Raw genomic sequence first — 19,221 nt, 5'->3', positions numbered from 1 at the left:
CGAAAATCTTCAGAATAACAAAAGATGCGACTTTCACACATGATTAAAACTTTGACGATTGCAAAAGAGGAAAAAAATTCAAAATATCCATAAAATTCTCTTCAATTATTGACATTACTACTTACCGATAGCTCCATCTTGAAAACATTTTTCTCGCTTGATATGTTATCACTATATCTTAGTTCGTGAATCTGGCACTGCACAAATTTCTGGCAGATATCATAAATCAGAAATTTGTCTATCATTGTTCTCATTATTAAAATTTAATGCCATTTCTACTAGTACTTATTGCTTACACAGGTTTTCGAACAAGCATTAGAAACAGAAGTGAAAATGCAAAGTATTCTATAGGCTACTTTATAATGCAGCCAATATTTTACCTACATACAGTCTATATATCAATCGGTGCAAGGTACCTACTACATATTTTCCTTTTGCATCATTAAGGATGCGGCATTATGTGTCTTAGAAAGGTGTATCAGTTTTTTTTAAGTTAAAATCCAAATAATTATACATTTCACTGATGATTGGTGTTACTATAAAATCGCCTCGAACTTACAAAATAGTTTCGAACATACATTAGATATATAGAACAAAAATTATTATCAATTTCATTTGAAACTACAATGAACCATTTCGAAAATTCTAGGCCTACGTCGAAATCATAAGATAGCAAAATGGGCAATTTACCAATACTTATGGATGTTTAATGTTATGATATCATAACATAATGTAATTCTGAATGGAAATGTCAATCTGAATATTTCTGATGTAATAAAAAAGAACTGTTATGGATTGCACGTTTTCCTTTTCCGATTTTTTTAATACTCGTAAATAACAAAAACAGAGTAATGAAACACTAAAAAATAACGAAACACTGTAAAGAAAAGATTTAGGCTTCTAATTTATATTCGGAGTAGCTTTGAACAGACGCATCAAATTATGGACATAAGCCACATTTTCAAACGAGCTTTATTAATAATTTAAAAGCTGTCCTCGATGGAAATTTGTATTTAGAATAAAGTGGACGGCATTTAAAGCATATTTCGAATGCGTTCAATAAGTTCGTTTTGAACTGCATGCAAATTAGAATGAAATATCGATTAGTCATTCAATTTCAATGCATAGCTTCAATTAATTATATTTTATTAGATATTTAATTCAAAGTTCAGATATTCAATTTCGAACTCACATGGAATGATAACACATGCAGTTAGCCTACAATTTATTCGCAAGTTCGCAGATCAGATCGCGGTACTGTAAATGAAAGGGGGATTTCGCTAAAATTAATCCGTGGAATAAATTCGGTCATGCGTAATATATTAAAGAAATTTTTAGTGTTTATGTTAAGACAAATGTTACGTGACGTTACATAAATTAGTCATACTCTGCTCAGAGAAAACTAGGAATTTATTTGAAAATATATAGGAAATGCAATATTCGGTGTATTCTTCATTAATAAACCACTAGTAAACCTTCAATTCACTAACGAATCAAATAAGAGAAAAGGTTTTTCTTTCTCCTTCCAACATGCCTTCGTGGTGTAACGGTAGCACTCTCGGCGAATATTCCAGAGGTCCAGGTTTGAGTCCCGGCGAGGGTGTTGCCCATTTTTCATGTCTTCAGCTTCAAAATAACATAATAACTCTATAAAAAAAAGTTGTTGAGTTTCTTCTAGAATAAAGACAAAGAAAACCTAAAAACCCGATGTGTTTTATTAGACACGTAACTAAGGTATTATACAGGGTGATTCCAAGTTGCTTTTACAAATTAAGAGGGGTGATAGTACCCATCCAGACGAGCAATAGTTATCATAGAACATAGGGTCGCATTCCACTCTGAGAGGTAGAAAAGGGGAATATTAGAATTACAATTACAACAGTGTTGGGAAAGCTAATGAACGAGACCAAAGGTTGCGCAGTCAGATTTATTGTTTAGTGAAAAACTCACAGAAAGTGCTCAAAATCCCGTCAACTCGCTCTTCTGTTTCTGGCATTCGTACGTTTCACGAAGGTCCTACATTGCTTTTTGAGATGGCAAAAGAACTAGTTTCTGGCATTCTTCGATCAACACTGGAAAAGTTTGGATGACATGGAATCCAACGAGTAGAAACCACTGTTCGTACAATCTTCGTGCTTCGTGTCCATTGCCTTTTGTGAGGGGCATATCTGCCAATTCCTCGTACGTGTACTCCGCCATAGCATTCACGAAACGCTTCGGACGATGTAACTGAAGGGATGATTTTGTACCGTTTTCAAGGAAACCATTTGCTCTGATTGGCTTTCTCCGGTACAAATTAAGAGGAAAATGCTGCTTCTTCACAGTGCAAATTTGCATATGGTTAACTCTTGATAGTTCTTAGGAGATAGTCTCCTTGTTCTTCCTCAATGCGTTTCTACTTTCCTCATTTCTGTCTCTCAGAGTGGAATGCTACCCTATGTTCTACGGTAATTATTGCTTGTTTGGATGGGTACTATCACCCTCTCTTAAATTGTAGAAACAATTTATAATCATCCTGTATAGATTGGACTATTTAAATTGTTTAGGCAAAGCAAGCGATGGCCTGAGGTCCATGCCAGTCTGAAACAAGGTGCCTTTGGGGATGAAGTCCTATGGTCTTATATTCATTTCTCCCAACACATATAGTTTTGAAGCAGTTTTCGACTTTGCAGAATTTTAAAGTGTCCCCATACCGCGAAGACATAACAGATACATACGCCCACGCATTCTGATTCTGTATTCAGAAACAATGGCTGAGAATCCATCTTTGGGGATGAAGTCCTCTGGTGTTACGTTCCTGTTTTCCTAACACATATATTTTAAAGTAGGTTTGGACTTTGCAGAATTTTAAAGTGTTTCCATACCGTCAAGAAATAACAGATGCCTACATCCATGCATTCTGATACTGTATTCAAAACCAATGGCTGAGAATTCATCTTTGGGGATGACGTCCTGTAGTGTCACGTTCCTATTTTCCTAACACATATATTTTGAAGCAGTTTTCGACTTTGCAGGATTTTAAAGTGTCCCCAGTAAAGTAACAGTCCATGGATGTATGTATCTGTTATTTCTTGACGGTATGGGCGTCAAGACCTAACTGATACATACATCCACGTATTCTGATATTGTATTCAGAACCAATGCCTGAGAATCCAACTTCCTGCACTAACCATCATACAGAAAATATTTCTGGCATTGAAAATGGCACTTAAAATGCGGAATGACTTGTTATCCAGGTTACGGTTTGAAGAAACTTAGCTGTAGTAACACATCACATGCAGAGTATTTTAACTGTCTAAGAGAAAAGGCCGTATATATACGGGCCTAGAATACTTTTTGTGATGTCTATAAGAACGTATATATACGTGCATATTAAAATATGTCAAAGATATTGAGGAAATATATGAAAAGTACACAAATCCAGGCATGTAATACCTGGAGAGGTTTTACGTTAAAATCAAAAAACTAATTTGTTCTCATGGTAGTTTTGGAAAATTAGTGCTTCGTAGCGAAAACCCTGGCCGCTCAGAGGGTTAAAGTTATACACAAAAGGCATTTTTTAAATAACAAAATAAAAATTCAGCATCTTGGTACTCACACTCCCAGATTAGAAACGCTGAAATAAAAGAACATTGAAAAGCAAATTTCACCGAAAACTGATAAAACAATATAAGAACTTGCATTCAATAATACCAAATCTTTTCTCTTTTAGGTTTTGTTTGCCCTAAATCATACTCTGTTACAACACGAGGAATTACGCGAGAACGAACTGCATGCTTCTTACACTACTGACGATTTGATTCGGCATTACAACTGCGGAGATCTGAATTCGGTTGTATTTGGACAAGACACAGCACCAGTGCCCACCCTCAGCAATTCGTCTCTCTCTGAAGAGGACGCGGCTTTGGCAAAGAACATTGACCTTTACTTTCGTCAGGAACTCATTTACAACAGAAACAGAAGAATGGGCAGTCGAATGGCACAACTCATAGAACAGAATCCCGGACAAAGCTTGTTCTTCGCCTTCGGTGCCGGTAAGTTAAAAAAATATTATAAATATTTTTTTCTCTTTCCTATGCTTATGGATCCTGCACTCTTATTAAAAATTTCAATGCATTAAATAGCCTGCGATTTTAATTTTTAAACGACTTTGTGTATAAGAAACACTTCAGTCTGATACTTACGGAAACGGATTTTGAGTCTTGCATTGCTCTGTTTTCGATTGGAAAATGTCTAATAGTTTTGTTGAAACATCCTTGAAAAACGTAGTTCTTTTCACTTCCTCGTGCGAAGTAAAGGAAGTATTGTAATCGCGAAAAATTTCGAGTATCGTATTTCAACTAAAATATCCATTCTGCTCTCGATTCCATTTTAACAATGGTTTTGCCTTACATCTGTATGTAAGGACAGAATAAAGGACTCGCAAAACGGATTGTGAAATGGATTTAAAATGGATTCAAAAGAGATTTTCTCGTGACGTCTGTACGTACGTCTGTACGTATGTATAACTCTAAAACGAGTAGCCTCATAACACTGAAATTTTGAATATGGGATTGCTATGTAAATATGCACCTCCCTTTTTGGTTGCAATCGACCGCACCAAAAGTATATAAATATATGTATGAGCCAAGTTTTTTTATTCTTATATTTTGGTATATTGTAAATTTTTCCTTTAAAAGTGATTGAATTATATCGTTCTTATTTTCCGGTTAAGGATTTTATACCTTTAGTTAATCTGCATGCGATAGTTGTAGAATTATGAACAATTTAAAAGTTGTTTAAGTTCCACTAATCCTAACAATTTCTTTACATTTGCAACTTAGTAGCATAATGAATTAAGTGAGTTTCTGCGCTAGCTTCAGTGTCTTTTTGCCGAATGTGGCCAAACGTTTTGTATTCCGAAAAATCTGTCTTTCTGTCTACTTTTAATTAATTTAAACTCTAATTTTAATTGTAAAAATTCTTTAACGGTTTGTAACTGTATTTGGTGTTTTATGTTTTTTATATTTTGCAGATTTTAATAAAAATATTTTGAGTTTTTAATGTATTTTATCCATTTTCAAAGTAACTGAATTGATTCAATGAAAAATGTACCTCTAATGAACTTCGGAGAAATAAGTGTAAATTAAATTTTTAAAAAATATGCATAATTTATTAGGCATAATTTATTAATGATTGATTGCCACTGAACGAGTTGCAAAAACAAAGCTCATGTAGGTTAAAGTTGGTTATGTCAGGTAGGCATGAGAAGCCGATTTTCCGTCAGACAGCACCGAAACTTAAATGTGAGGGTTGAAAGGTTTAATTATTCATAGCAAGTGTTTAGAAATTTATTTTCGAAGCCATGCTAAATTATAAGAATAATACACAGTAGATCTTTCACATTAAACATATGTGAAAATTGAATAAACTTTCGGAAAGCTATTCTAACAATTGTGAAACTTAACTCTGTTAGCTGCCATCCGAGATAAACTTTATGTAAAAGATAAGCAACTTATCACTAAGCGTAACATAAACATAAGAAGGGTGTTAAAGACTCTTTACACGAAACGAAATAAGATAAACAGAATGCACTTCTAATGCTTACAATTCCATCAGCATTTATGACTAGGCATTTAAAACCAGTAAGTCAAATGTAAAGCTTAAATTTAAATCAAATAATATCCAAAGGCTACACTGAGCAATTTAACACGAAGTTGGCTCAGAACTTCCCCGGCATGGATTTCAACCATCGGCAATTATACTGCAAGGTCGAAGACAGTAACTCTTATCTAGAATAGAACATCTAGTAACGTGGCCAAGAGTTGGTAATGAGGTCCATGGTAATGAGGTCAACTTAAAACACGCTGTTATTGGCTTCTGACTCCAAATTAATCTTTATAATTAGATTATTATTTATATTATTTGGAGAAATTTTAACACTTAACCTTGCACAGCTCGTGTGTAGTATCTTCGACAGTTTTATCCTCTTCAGCCATATTCACGTTAAAATCAAAATTCCAAGTCACCAATTATTGACTCCTGACTCCAAATTAATCTTTATAATTAGAACTCCGTTTCTTTAAATAACTAGTTCACATTTTTTAATTCGAAAACAATCTTTATTAAGGCTCTTAGCAAACATAAACAATTTTTAGAACAACAAACTTGAATAATCTTTTCATTGCCATTCCAAAAGCACCTACAAATCATCGCATTACGATAACATCGCAGACATTCGTTTTCAAGTTAATAATTTTAATTTAAGTTTTCAATTTAATAATTTATGCTGGAAAAATGAGTGGGAAAATAATGCTAGGTATAGCAGTTAGTAGAATTTTAGACTTATAGAGTTCGCTAATAAAATTCATTAATTTGTTAATCGCTTTGTAAACGTTTTATTGGTAATTTTTCATGAAAAATTTTATAAAAAAGTTAAGAAAAACGAAGATGAGTAAGTACACGTGGTTACCTCTATTAAAATTGTTGAATTTATTATCAAATTAGAAAATTCTGGTTTCTGCTATAAGTAGCATTAATGTTCGACGCATTTTCAGTTTTTGAATGCTTAAGTTTCTTTCTTAATTTTTCAACAAAACTTTATTCGTAAATTCAAAAATATTAAAAGTAAAAACATTTCTCATTCTTTCTTGTATTCAAAAATCATTATACGATATGCAAATTTTTAAAGCCTGAAAACGCATGTCTGCGATGTTATCGTCATGCGATGATTTGTAGATGCTTTATTTTTATAACTATGATATTTTCGACGACGATATTTTTTAACTGCAAAGTTTCTCAATCACTTTATTTCCACCGACGATGCTGTCTTTTATCCCTTGATATTTTGTACGACGACGTTTTTGCCTTGCTTTGTTTTCTGCAGTATCTTTTGTCTGCGATGTATTTGCCGCAATGTTTTCGACTATAACCCTTTAAAATTTTATGAGGCAATTACTTACATAATATGAGGAAAGGAAACTGAAATATTTCTCAAATTATACTGTCGGTTTTGTGAATTTTGCACAAAAACTCAAAGCTTTCCAATTCCAAAAATCCTATTTCGTACCGCAAAAGCTTTTGCAAAGTTTTGATAATACTATTAACCATTATCATAATATGCATTAAGATCCAAATACCACAAATTTCTAGGAAATGATATCTTTCTGCATAATCATAAACAAATCTACTTTTCCCGCTTATATTTACGCTTTCTTTACCTGTTTCCACTCTCATTTCTGTATTTTTTGTATGATAAAGCAGAAAATAGCAGCAGTATGTTTCACCATAAACATATTATCTGCTATCTAACCATAAAATATGTCCAAATATTTTCTGGAATTTCAGGAATCCCAAAAGACAAAAGCACGCGAATGTAGTAACAAAAAAAAGTATAAACTTTACATAAAAAATATTTTTATGATTTTAACATTTATCTTAAATAAATAAAATAATAACCAGATTACGTACTTAAATATTTCACATACAGCTTAGATAAATCTTCGCAAGCTGAACATTCTTTTTCTGGAAATGACACAAAATGTATCGATGTAATCTTTTAGAATTGTTTCATTAATTTGTATCGTTACACAGGTTTTAATCTGCAAATAACAATACGCTTATAAAAAAGGTAATTGAAACTGGCATTCGTATTTGTCGAACAACCAAAATCGTAATTTTCTAGAACTTGTTGAAGTTAAATCTCCACAGCGTCAGTAGAAAAATGCCACTAGTTAAATTTCATTTATAGTTGACAAAGTCTATTAAACGAAGCGCTAATTTTCTGCAGGAAACACATTTTCTTTCTGACGATGCGTTAGGAAAAAAGCAATTATTTGGATTGCCTTCAGTGTTTGCTAACTCGCAGGATTAATTCTCGTGAAATTGAATTTTGTCCATGCATTTCCTCTGTGGAAAACAGGCTTCTTTTTGCTGCACTACTCAAGATAAACTTTCTTTGTTCCCGTATTAATTGCTTCAAACATAAAAGAACTTGCAATCAAGTATTTATTTGAATTAATGTCTCATGTTTTATGCATCATCATTAAATTTATGTAAAGATTTTTACTCGGCGAACATAAAAATTTATGGCACAGAGTTTTATGTTTAAATTCCTATTTTATGATTCGTATTTCAATAAATTTTGTGAACATAATAATCATTACAAAGGAGTAGTCGTATTACATAAAATTTAAACAAAGGAAATATGGAGAAAAATCAACGTCGCACTGCTACTCTTTTGCTCTGCAAATCATTACTGTCATAGAAATACAAAGCAGTTAAAATTATCTTTAATAAGAGGAAATCAATTCAGCTTTATAAATTATTTTTTTCTGAACAGGTCATAAAATATTAATGGAGATAAAACTAGGAAGAGAAATAATAGCTTTTGTAAAGACGTAAATCTTTATTTCTTTCGGGATTCTTTATATAATATGAAAGGAAGAATTTATTAGACAACAGACTTAAAAAGGAATGTTTTGATCAAATCAAAATATGCAGTTTATTAGTTTAAGAGCAAAAATTTATTAATAGCAAACTCGCCATTAAGGCAGGAAGAATAAGGTGTTTGTCTCAAGTAAAAATTAAGACTCAGAGAAAACCTAAAATGCAGTAAGTAGATAATGTAAAAGTATTGAAAGTATCTAAAAGTCAAATTCTAAAATTTTACTCTATCATCTCTAATCTATTTATTTACCTTCAAACTTTTACAAGAATTATATGTAGACAGATTTAAATTTTTATTTTTTATTGAACATAAGAAAATTTCTAGATCATGGCTTTTAATGGCATATATAAAAGTTGTATAATAGTATTTTTAAATTAACAATAATGTCGTTAAAATCATCATGTTGAAATTAAGACTGGTATGAACAAAATAATAATAATCACTGCAATAAATTTTTACGATAACCTCAGCAGTCTTTCTGAAATTGTGTTTTCCTGTAAAGACATTAAGTTTTTTTTGGGGGGGAACAACGCCTTCGCCTGGAATTGAGCCACGAACCTCTGGAATACGCGTCCAGCGTATAGACCACTACACCACAAAGGCACACTAAGAAGGCGGGATAAATCTTTATATACTCCCCCTTTCATAGGGTGACTGGGGTTTTTAGGGAACCCAATCGAAAAATCCTGCGTGTGGAGAGTCATCATCCACCACCATTTTAGTTCGGACGCCATTTGTAGAGTCATTAGACATTTTGGAAGCAGGAAAGATTAAAAATATGCAACGCCTTCTGCGGGAATCGAACCACGGACCTCTGGAATACGCACTCAGTTAGCAGACCGCTACACCACGAAAGTACACTAAGAAGGCGGGAGAAATACCTTAAATTCCAAAAAATATCTAAAAATAATTACTAAAATTCTTAATGTTTTAAAAAAGGACTTAAGTGGACACCACGCGACTTCTTTGTACGGCCTTATAAATAGTAGTACCATTAGTTCAGGAATACAATAATCATTCATAAATCACGTTTACGGCCCAGCATTTTCGGCATACCTTGCTTCGATAAAGAATTTGAAGCGAATTGCGTATTTGTTTCCCTCACAACTTGCTTAATGGTTTATCGTCCTACATTTTTCTTTCATATTTAATTTTCCCCCATGTTTACCTATGCCAAGAACTATGCTTTTGCTAATACCTGCAAATGCACCACCCTTGACACTGTGAGCTTTCGATTAGCCAAAAGTTACCACATAATTTTGCCAGTTACTTATATATGGTTTTTGCAATGGCAGCTGAGCGTTTCAGGACTTTTATTCCTTCTTATACTTTCTGGAAAGATCACTGGAGTCCAGAGCAGAAACAGGGAGTTTACTCAAAACTTATGTCCGTGCCAGTGTAGAAGATACGACAAAACCGGGAAGGGTTAAATTATCCTTTATTCTTCACAGTTTACAGCAGTTTCCGCACTTCGGGAGACAAAGACCAGCACTTATGGTCTCGATCGAAAAAAAAGTAAGAATTAATCTAACTTAAAATAAGAACTAGGAGACTTTACAAAGACCAGTAACGCGAAGATTAGCCTTTTCAACTCTACGTATATAGTGAGCAGAAGGCGGAAAACTATAATACGTCTTCAAGTATCAATGAGATCTAAAATCTGGCCTTAAAGGCAGACAAGAACTCACTGAAAAACGCGCGCGGGGTAAGACAGTGAGAAGTCTCACTCTAACTATCTCTTTGGGCTAAAAGAGAGAAGCGAGAAGTCTTAAATACTTAACAGTTTGCAAGCACAATTTGCATAATAAAACTAACCGGGCTTATTATGGCCGGAAGTGGAAATAGGAGAGGACAGCAAAGTTTTAAAATAAAAAATTTTAGTAAAATTTAAAATCCATACAAGTGCTGTAGTTTAACCCAGGTCTGAACTCATGTGTAAGATAAATACGATCTAGTTTCTCACGCCACCCGCATGGGAAAGGGTTAATAGCCGTTCCTAAGGGCCGGGTTCGAATCCGATGAAAGCATGGATGTAAGTTGTCTATCCCTTCACAAGAGGCAACTAGAGATAGACGATCCACTCCGAAACCGATTCAAAGAACTTATTTCACTCTACTTACTTAACTCTTTTAAAATCGAAGTCTTCGTTAGCCTGTATGCATAAAAATACCGAACCGCCCGAAAACGTTTTCGAGAGTCTCAGTAATTTCCTTCCCTCCCCATCCATTAACGTACAAAGAAGAGTGAAGATTTCAAATGACATCCTTTCTACTTCCTAACAAATAAAGATAAGAAATCACAAATAAATCTTTTTAGGACAAGCTGTCCGCAATAAACTCATACAATGAATTTTGGGAAACTGCACCTGCTACTACGTACCTTAAGGGAGGGAAGAAAACAACGTTGGAATTTCGGCCGCTTCGGGCGGTTGTGGTCGTTGGAATGAAAGGCCGTCTGGGGCGTTAAGGCCTTCAAAGAGTTAATTCACTTTACTTAACGAATGATCAGCGCTCCGGAGAAAATGGAATGGCGGTTCTTTACTAGTTCAACGAGAGTTGTTGTTGGGAAGCGTTCCTCTTAATGTAAATACTAGCATTCTTTTCTTTATTATTTATCGCAAACGTCTCTGATTTTCTTTTTATGTGCATATTATATGTGTGCTTTTGGTTTACTTCTGTTCCATCTAATATTTAGATAACAAAACATGAAATAAGCCGACACATCTCTGCGAGACTGTTCACCCCTGTTTGCAAATGGATGGAGCTTCTTTTACCCATCTGCCAGTGCGAGGATCTGTTTAAAGGATATAGATTATAGGAACTAGTTCCCCGGATTCCTAGCTGTAGATCTGCGACTAGCACTCTAGAGCTAGTCGCAGATCTTTGTCCTTCGGAGTCGTGATTATTTTCTCTTTCATCGCTCCTGCTCTAGCTGCGGTTCAGGCTCCTGCGGGGTCTTGATTATTCGCTCTTTCATCGCTCCTGCTTTAGCCGCAGATCTGGTTCCTGTGGAGTCTCGATTATTTGCTCTTCTCGCTTCCTCGGAGCTGTTCCTTTCAGTTTCATTTTGATTCTTTGAATACCGTGTCATATTACAACTATGTATATTAGGTGTTACCTTTCTTATATAATATTACTGAAATGTTTATGTAAAATAATAAATTACATTTTTGATTTATTTACTTATTTTACTAATGTCTTGTAATCAAGACCTGTGAATTTTCTTTAATCCTTATAATTAGTCTATATTTATGAACACAAATTTTTCCATCTAATGTATTTTTTCAAGGTTGCAGAACAAAATAGGGGCCTACAGAATGTAAGAATATCAAGTGGTATATTTCGTATCATTTTGTCAAATTAGGTAAAAAAAGGAAAATGGCGATATTGTCCGCAGAAAGGTTTCTGTTTTTTGGGATCTGCCTGCAAAAAATCTAAAATCTATTTTTATATCTAAAAATCTATTTTTATACTGCGCTTTGTAGTAGCAACAAAATATCAAATATAGTAATAAAATAATATAATCTTTAACAAAAGTTAAGTTTAGTTTTCATTATTTTTTAACTATTAACATTTTTTTATTCCAGAATTTTATTGTTGTTCTATGTAGAAAGAGTTTTTTAAGGAATCTCAAAAGTAACGTTGAAAGAAATCAGGGAGTGTGTAGAAACATTAGGATTTTTTTTGGAAGCAAGAGAGATTTGAAAACTAGCAACGCCTTTGCCTGGAATCGAACCGCGGACCTCTGGAATATGAACCGAGCGGGCAGACCACCTCAGGTGATGGAGGACGGGGACGCCTGGTGTTTAACAGAGGTAAACAGGCATATGTCCCGCACCCTTCCCTATCTAGTGGCAGCAACTCCCTGGAGCCGCATGAGGCCAACTCGGGAGTTTATTAAATAATTTTAGGTAATTGTGCAAGGCCATACAGGGGCGTCTTAAGAATACATTAGTTTTGATCGATAGGCGAATGATTTGTTACATCTTGGTTTGCTAGACACAAATTGCAGGATATACAAACACATACACTTACACTTGCACATATAAAGACACATACAAAACACGTAAAAAATGCATACAAGAACACATATATAACACACATAAAACGTGTAAACATATTATAGAATAATAGAAATTTGATATTAGTTTGCACACACTTAATACAAGCAAAACATATACTTATAATGAAACATAATTAAGCTAATATATATTATACTGTTACACATTTAAAGACACATATAGATCACATATAAAATGCGCATATGAAACATACATAAAACATTCATACACACTGTAGAATATTAGTAGATTGCTTGCACATGTACAAGCAATATGCACAATGCTTATATACTTTGAGTAGTTACGCAGTGCTTATATTAGATACACAATGCTTATAGAAAGTTACACAATGCGAAATCAGATAGGTACACAATACGAATAGATACACAATGCGAGATCACATATAAAATCAGAGATCAGATACACTATGCCTGTAGAGAATTAGTTATTAGATATTAGATTGCACACAATTACACAGACAGAATAAAACACTTTACAATAAAATAAAATACAGTTTTTACACGCAGCACCATGCAGGCTGGGTTGCGTGTCGTAGCCAAGCCCAATAATTCTATGTAGATCTATTAGATTAAACAGGTATTGCGGTTACAATGCAGATATATACAGACTACTTATACACTATGTATATGATAGGTACAATACAGACAGGTTACATAATGCTATTAATGTATGCACTGCGATCAATAATTGCAGATGAGACTCTTTGCTGCACTGTATACAGTGCTTATTAGATGTTGTATTAGGTGCACAATGCTTACAGAATTAGAATATATACACAATGATTTTATATATACAGTTCTTACAGAATATATACACAGTGCAGAATCAGTTACACAATTCTTATTGTATATTAGATATTATATTGCACATTATTATACAGACCACGACACAACGAAGGCATGTCAGGAAGGCGAGAGAAATACTTTATACGTTCCGCCTTTTAAAGGGGGATTGGGGTTTTAGGGTTCCCAAACGCCAAATCCTGGGTGTGGAGAATCATCATCCAACACCCTTTTAGTTCGGGCGCCACTCTAGAGACATTAGGATTCTTTTTTGGAAGAAAGAGAGATTGAAAAATTAGCAACGTCTTCGCCGGTAATCGAACCGCGGATCTCTGGAATACGCGCCCAGCGTGCAGATCACCAATCCACGAAGACATGCCAAGAAGGCGGGAGGAATACCTTATAAGTGAGCAGCTTGACTGAGTTGATTCTAGCGATCTCACTCCTTGTTCAATTCTTCCTACTTTTTCCCTATCTTTGCACACCGCTCTTGATCCACGCCAGTTCCGAAAGCATTCATCAAGGTCTTTGCTAGTGAACGGTGAATCATTAAAAAGAATTCATTCACTTCAGGTGACTGAACAGTTTCGATCTGATCCCTTAAAGGAATGGGTTTGCCCATCTCTAGTAGAGGCAACGATAGCCGCTTATTAGTTGCTTCCATAATCTAATGACCACCGCATATGTCCTTAGTAGTGGACGAAGCCTAAAATGGCTAATGGCCGCCATTAAAAAAACTACTTTCCCACAGGTATAGGTGCAGGTAAATGTAACGTGAACACCAGCCATGTATCATGGGCAAATGGTAATGCCTTTTCATACTAACTCTTAAAAGAACTAGTTTCTCACAAAATATCATTCACGAAGTGGGACTCATTATGGAGCTACAATGGTCCCCTCCTGATAATGTTCGAGCTAAATTTGTAGTCCTTGCAAGCTAGAATGCTTATGAACTGTGAACGAAGTATCGCAGAGATCACTAACGTATATGAAAGTCCAAAGAAGGGTTAATTTACCCTTTTATTCAACTCAGTGATGATTTACAGATGGCCCCTTTCGGGATTCCAGGCAGTCTCCACTTGGGCTTTTAATTGAGATAGAAAATAAGAAACTGATTTAATGCTAACTAAACTAAAACCAGCCGAAGCTGCACAGAAACAACTAACAGAGTTGGCACTTATTGAATATCACCGACGAATACTAGCAAGCACGTATCAATACTGCCGAAAAGCAGTAAGATTAGACTATTAGCAAGAATGGTGGCTTGGTTCTACCTCATTACATAAAACGTGATGCTGAAAACACATTCTGGTACGACATCGTAGATGGGAAATAAGCAATTAAAGGAAAGTATGTTTGAAAACAAAATAACAATTAGAAAATTAAAATAAGCCCCTACAACTATAAGGTATTTCTCCCGCCCTCCTAGCGTACCTTCACAGTGTAATGGTTCTGCACGCTGGGCCGGTATTCCATAGGTCCGTGGTTCGATTCCCGGTGAAGGCGTTTGCTTATTTTTCATCTTTTCTGCTTCCAAAAAATCCTAATGTCTCTACAGTGACGCCCGAACAAAAAAGGTGTTGGATGATGATTCTCCTCACCCGGGATTTGGCAATTGGGTCCCCTAAACCTCCAGTCGCCCTTTAAAAAGGGGAATATATAATGTATTTCTCCCGCCTTCCTAGCGTACTTTCGTGGTGTAGTGATTCTGCACGCTGGGCCGGTATTCTACAGGTCCGTGGTTCGATTCCCAGCGAAGGCGTTTGCTAATTTTTTATCTCGCCTGCTTCCAAAAAATCCTAGTGTCTCTACAAATCATCTAACTCCTTAAGCAGGTAGCCCACCAGCGGCCAAGTGGTTAAGTCGCTGAATACTGGAAGTTCGGTCCTCGATTTGAATCTCGGAGAACGTGATGGTTGCACTAGCGTTTTAGTGGATTTCCCCATGTGTAACGTGTATACGGGCCAGTTTCCATTATAAAGTTTTCCATGAAGGCATCTCCTCCTCTCGGGCAGATAGCCCTCCAGTGCTTTTGCCATAACTAAATGCATCAAAGCTCCAAACACCTTTATCAAATAACTTTCGTATGCTTTGTTCTATTCAGCAAAAAAATATACATCTCACTTACACCCTTTAACTCTATTTCTTTTCATATTTTTTGCTCTAGTGAAAAATTAAACAAATTTTCTTATAATGTAAACCCCATATATTTAATTAAATCAAATTTTATTTATAATCTGAGTAATGCGTTATGTGATACATATAAAACGTTACAGAATTCTAACTTCTTGCAAGTGTTTTTATATGTACCTCCAAAAATTAATAATTCTTTAATTCCTTTTTTAAGCAAATAAGATGTAAAACATAGAGAAAACTCTTTATTTAATATCATTCTCAATATCTTGAATGTATCTTTCATTGAGAAAAATTACGTTTTTCTTTTGATCATCAAATTTCATTCAAATGCTATTTTTTGACAAAACGGAAATGGAAATTTTCAATTAATTGTTTATAATAACAAAGAGAAAGAACTTCCAATTACTTAAACAGTAGGATAAAAAACAATATCTGCCATAATATTGATTTAATAGAACTAAAATTATTAAATTTTAATAAGTATTTAAATTTACTTCAAAGTATGGACTTTAAAAATTCGCTTCCAAGTTTTATATTTTATTATTTTCAAATAATCAAAATGTAAATGAGGTCAAATTAAATAAATATTTTTACGATAGTTCGAAAGTTAATATTAGAGTTTTATGAAAAATAATTGAAAGAAAAAAATAAAAACTGACAAATTCAGAAAATCTGAATTTCGTTAATGATATTACAATACCTTTTTTTATCTGAGAATAAATTGTCCTTGTTGATATTCATAATGAATTAATGCAAATTTTTATACTACTATTAGATTATTAAAGTCATAAAATATGTAAATCAACAGCATGTGCCTCATTTCAGAAATGTTTAATTTTTTCTAAATTGTGCAATTTCAGGAATTACTTTTCTCTTCCTTACGTTACAAGGGTTGCACAAATCTGAAATTATGTAAATAAGACTACGTTAACACGATGATCATTAAAATTTAGTTTTACAGAAATATAAAATATACTTGTGTTGCCAAAACATCTGTTTCAAATCAGACATAAAGTAATCAAAATCGTAAAAACAACCTTGTATTTAGCGTAAGTATATTGAAACACTCAATCGATTTCTCGGGCAGCTAAAGGTCCCTCCTCATCAGGGGAAAGAAATACCTAGAAAGAAGAAAAATAAAGGGGGAGGAGTCTCAGAAACACGTGCTCCTTATCAGCACTGCAAGTAGTTATAACCGGAATTTTAATCAGAGTTACACTGACCGCCTACTTTCACTGAGCCAGGCTATCTGATCAAACATGTAACACAAATTAGCGAAGTTAAAAATAGGGAGCGAGGGGCAACTGCACCTTCACGCTCAAAATCTGAACTTCGAATAATGGAAAGCAACCACTGAACGGATTTTTTATATCCTCTGGTAGTACCAAACAAGGGGAGGTAACGCCATCTATCGGCAAAAATAGTAACTGAATTAAGATAGTAGAATTTTAAAGGCATTAGGAAAGACTGGATTGGACTTAAAATCATTAACTAAACATGCTAAATTTTTGTGAATATGAAAAGCCTCAAGAAAATCCAATTCACCTATGGAAGAAGCCTTTTGGATAATTTTTGCAGACCCAAAATCAAAATTATGGTTAAATGCCCAACTATGATACGCTATTGAAGACTTGTTAATTTCGCCTTTTCTGACATAAGATTCATGTTCCTTGACACGAAACTTCAACACTCTTTTAGTTTGGCCAATATATCTTAAACCACACTGACACGATATACTATAAATTTCCCAAGAATTCAAGACAGAAACGCAATCTTTTAGAATCGAAGGAGGAATTTTATTAATAGGAGAGAAACCGACTTGAAAATTGAATTTCTGGAGAATTCGTGAAATTTTATAGCTAACAGAAGGATAAAATGGAAGCACGACAAGATCATTAATATTATTTCTAACAGTGGAATGTCTTTTTGGATGGGAATCTGAAAATTTTTAACGGCTTTATCAATAATCACGGGAAAAAATCCACGGTCAATCGCAACAGCTCTTAAATAATTAAGTTCATTGGTAAGTAAAGATTCAGAGGAACAAACTTTAAGCCCTCAGAATATATAATAATAAAAAGAAGACATTCTTTGCTTAACAGGGTCACATGACTTGGCATGGGGTGGTAAACAAACTGCAAAGGGTTTACGGTACACAGTAGTGCTAAAATCAGTTTCATTGCGGATTATAAGAATATCAAGGAAGGGGAGAGAATAGTTGGATTCAATTTCAAGAGTGAATTGGATGGCTGGATCAATTGAATTCATAATAGATAGAATCTCGGATAAATCCTCTTTATAACCGTCAAAAAGCGCGAAAGTGTCGTCTACATACCGAATCCAAAGACGAAAAGATAGTTTATCAAATAATTTCACCTCAAAATAGTGCATATAAATGTCAGCAAGTACCGGACTAAAAGGATTACCCATAGCCAATCCTTCAACTTGACGAAAATATGCATTTTGAAAAACAAAGTGGGTTTGACTTAGAGAGACTTTAGTAAGCGAAACCAACTCATTAATTTCAGTATGTGTGAAGTGAAATTCCCGAAGCCTAGTTTCAAGACAATTTAGTGCTCCTTCGACCGGAACATTAGTAAACAGTGATTTGACATCAAATGAAACCATTATGGAACGAAGTGGAGAAATATTTTTAAGTTTATCAATGACTTCAACAGAATTTTTTACAGTGTGAATATTCTCAGCAAGTAAAGGAGAAAATCTGGAAACTAAATATTTGGCCAAAGGATATGAAGCAGTACCTATGTTGGAAACAATTGGTCGAAAAGGAATACCGGTTTTGTGGACTTTTGTTAATTTCGCCTTTAATTACAAGTCTTCAATAGCGTATCATAGTTGGACATTTAACCATAATTTTGACTTTGGGTCCGCAAAAATTATCCAAAAGGATTCTTCCATAGGTGAATTGGATTTCCTTGAGGCTTTTCATATTCACAAAGATTTAACATGTTTAGTTAATGATTTGAAGTCCAATTCAGTCCTTCCTAATGCCTTTAAAATTCTAGTATCTTAATTCAGTTATTTTTGCCGATAGATGGCGTTACCTCCTCGTGTTTGGTACTACCAGAGGAGGGAATAAAAATCCGTTCAGTGGTTGCTTTCCATTATTCGAAGTTCAGATTTTGAGCGTGAAGGTACAGTTGCCCCTCACTCCCTATTTTTAACTTCGCTAATTTTTCTTGTTCTTTGTGTTACATGTTTGATCATATAGCCTAGCTCAGTAAAAGTAGACGGCCAGTGTAACTCTTGTTAAAATTCCGGTTATAATCACGTGCAGTGCTGATAAGGACCACGTGTTTCTGAGACTCCTTCCCCTTTATTTTTTTCTTTCTCCTGATGAGGAGGGACCTTTAGCTGCCCTCAAAATCGATTGAATGTTTCAATATACTTACGCTAAATACAAGGTTGTTTTTACAATTTTGATTGTCACATTAGCGTGTTTCTCTTCTAGTCTATTTGATAGCACTTTTAACTTTCGTGAGGACCGAGACATAAGGTATTTTTATGTACTGTAAATATTTATTTGATTCTAGCGGATTGGATTAGATTGGATTCGATTATTCAATTATGGCAAAGCACCCAAATTTTGAAAGGTTTTTAAGTTTTTACATCATGTCAAGTACAAGAATTTTCCTTTAACATATAAATTGAGCAGCTAGAAAGGTTTAACAAAGATAATAAATACTTGTAGTAATAATTTAAAACACTGTAGTATTATATACATTTAATTAATACATTTGAGTAACGAAATGTATAAAAGTTTCGAACAATTA

The 19,221-nt window shown here is 34.3% G+C and overlaps 1 protein-coding gene across 1 annotated transcript in view; it reads left to right on the top strand.

The window, feature by feature from the left end:
• The window catches only part of LOC118182835 (metalloprotease TIKI1-like), a 1,041,016-nt gene that overhangs the window by 728,587 nt on the left and 293,208 nt on the right, over window positions 1–19,221 (top strand). Inside the window, exon 4 of the mRNA XM_085814599.1 lies at window positions 3,713–4,034. Coding sequence (XP_085670725.1) covers window positions 3,713–4,034 — 322 coding nt within the window. The remainder of the gene's footprint in view (window positions 1–3,712; window positions 4,035–19,221) is intronic.

The sequence above is a fragment of the Stegodyphus dumicola genome, chromosome 4, assembly GCF_044657685.1.
Source record: "Stegodyphus dumicola isolate Sdum_Otavi_A_Nest chromosome 4, ASM4465768v1".
NCBI classification, from domain to species: Eukaryota; Metazoa; Arthropoda; class Arachnida; order Araneae; family Eresidae; genus Stegodyphus; species Stegodyphus dumicola.
The sequence above is the reverse complement of the archived record's forward strand: the minus strand, read 5'-3'. Positions and strand labels throughout refer to the sequence as shown.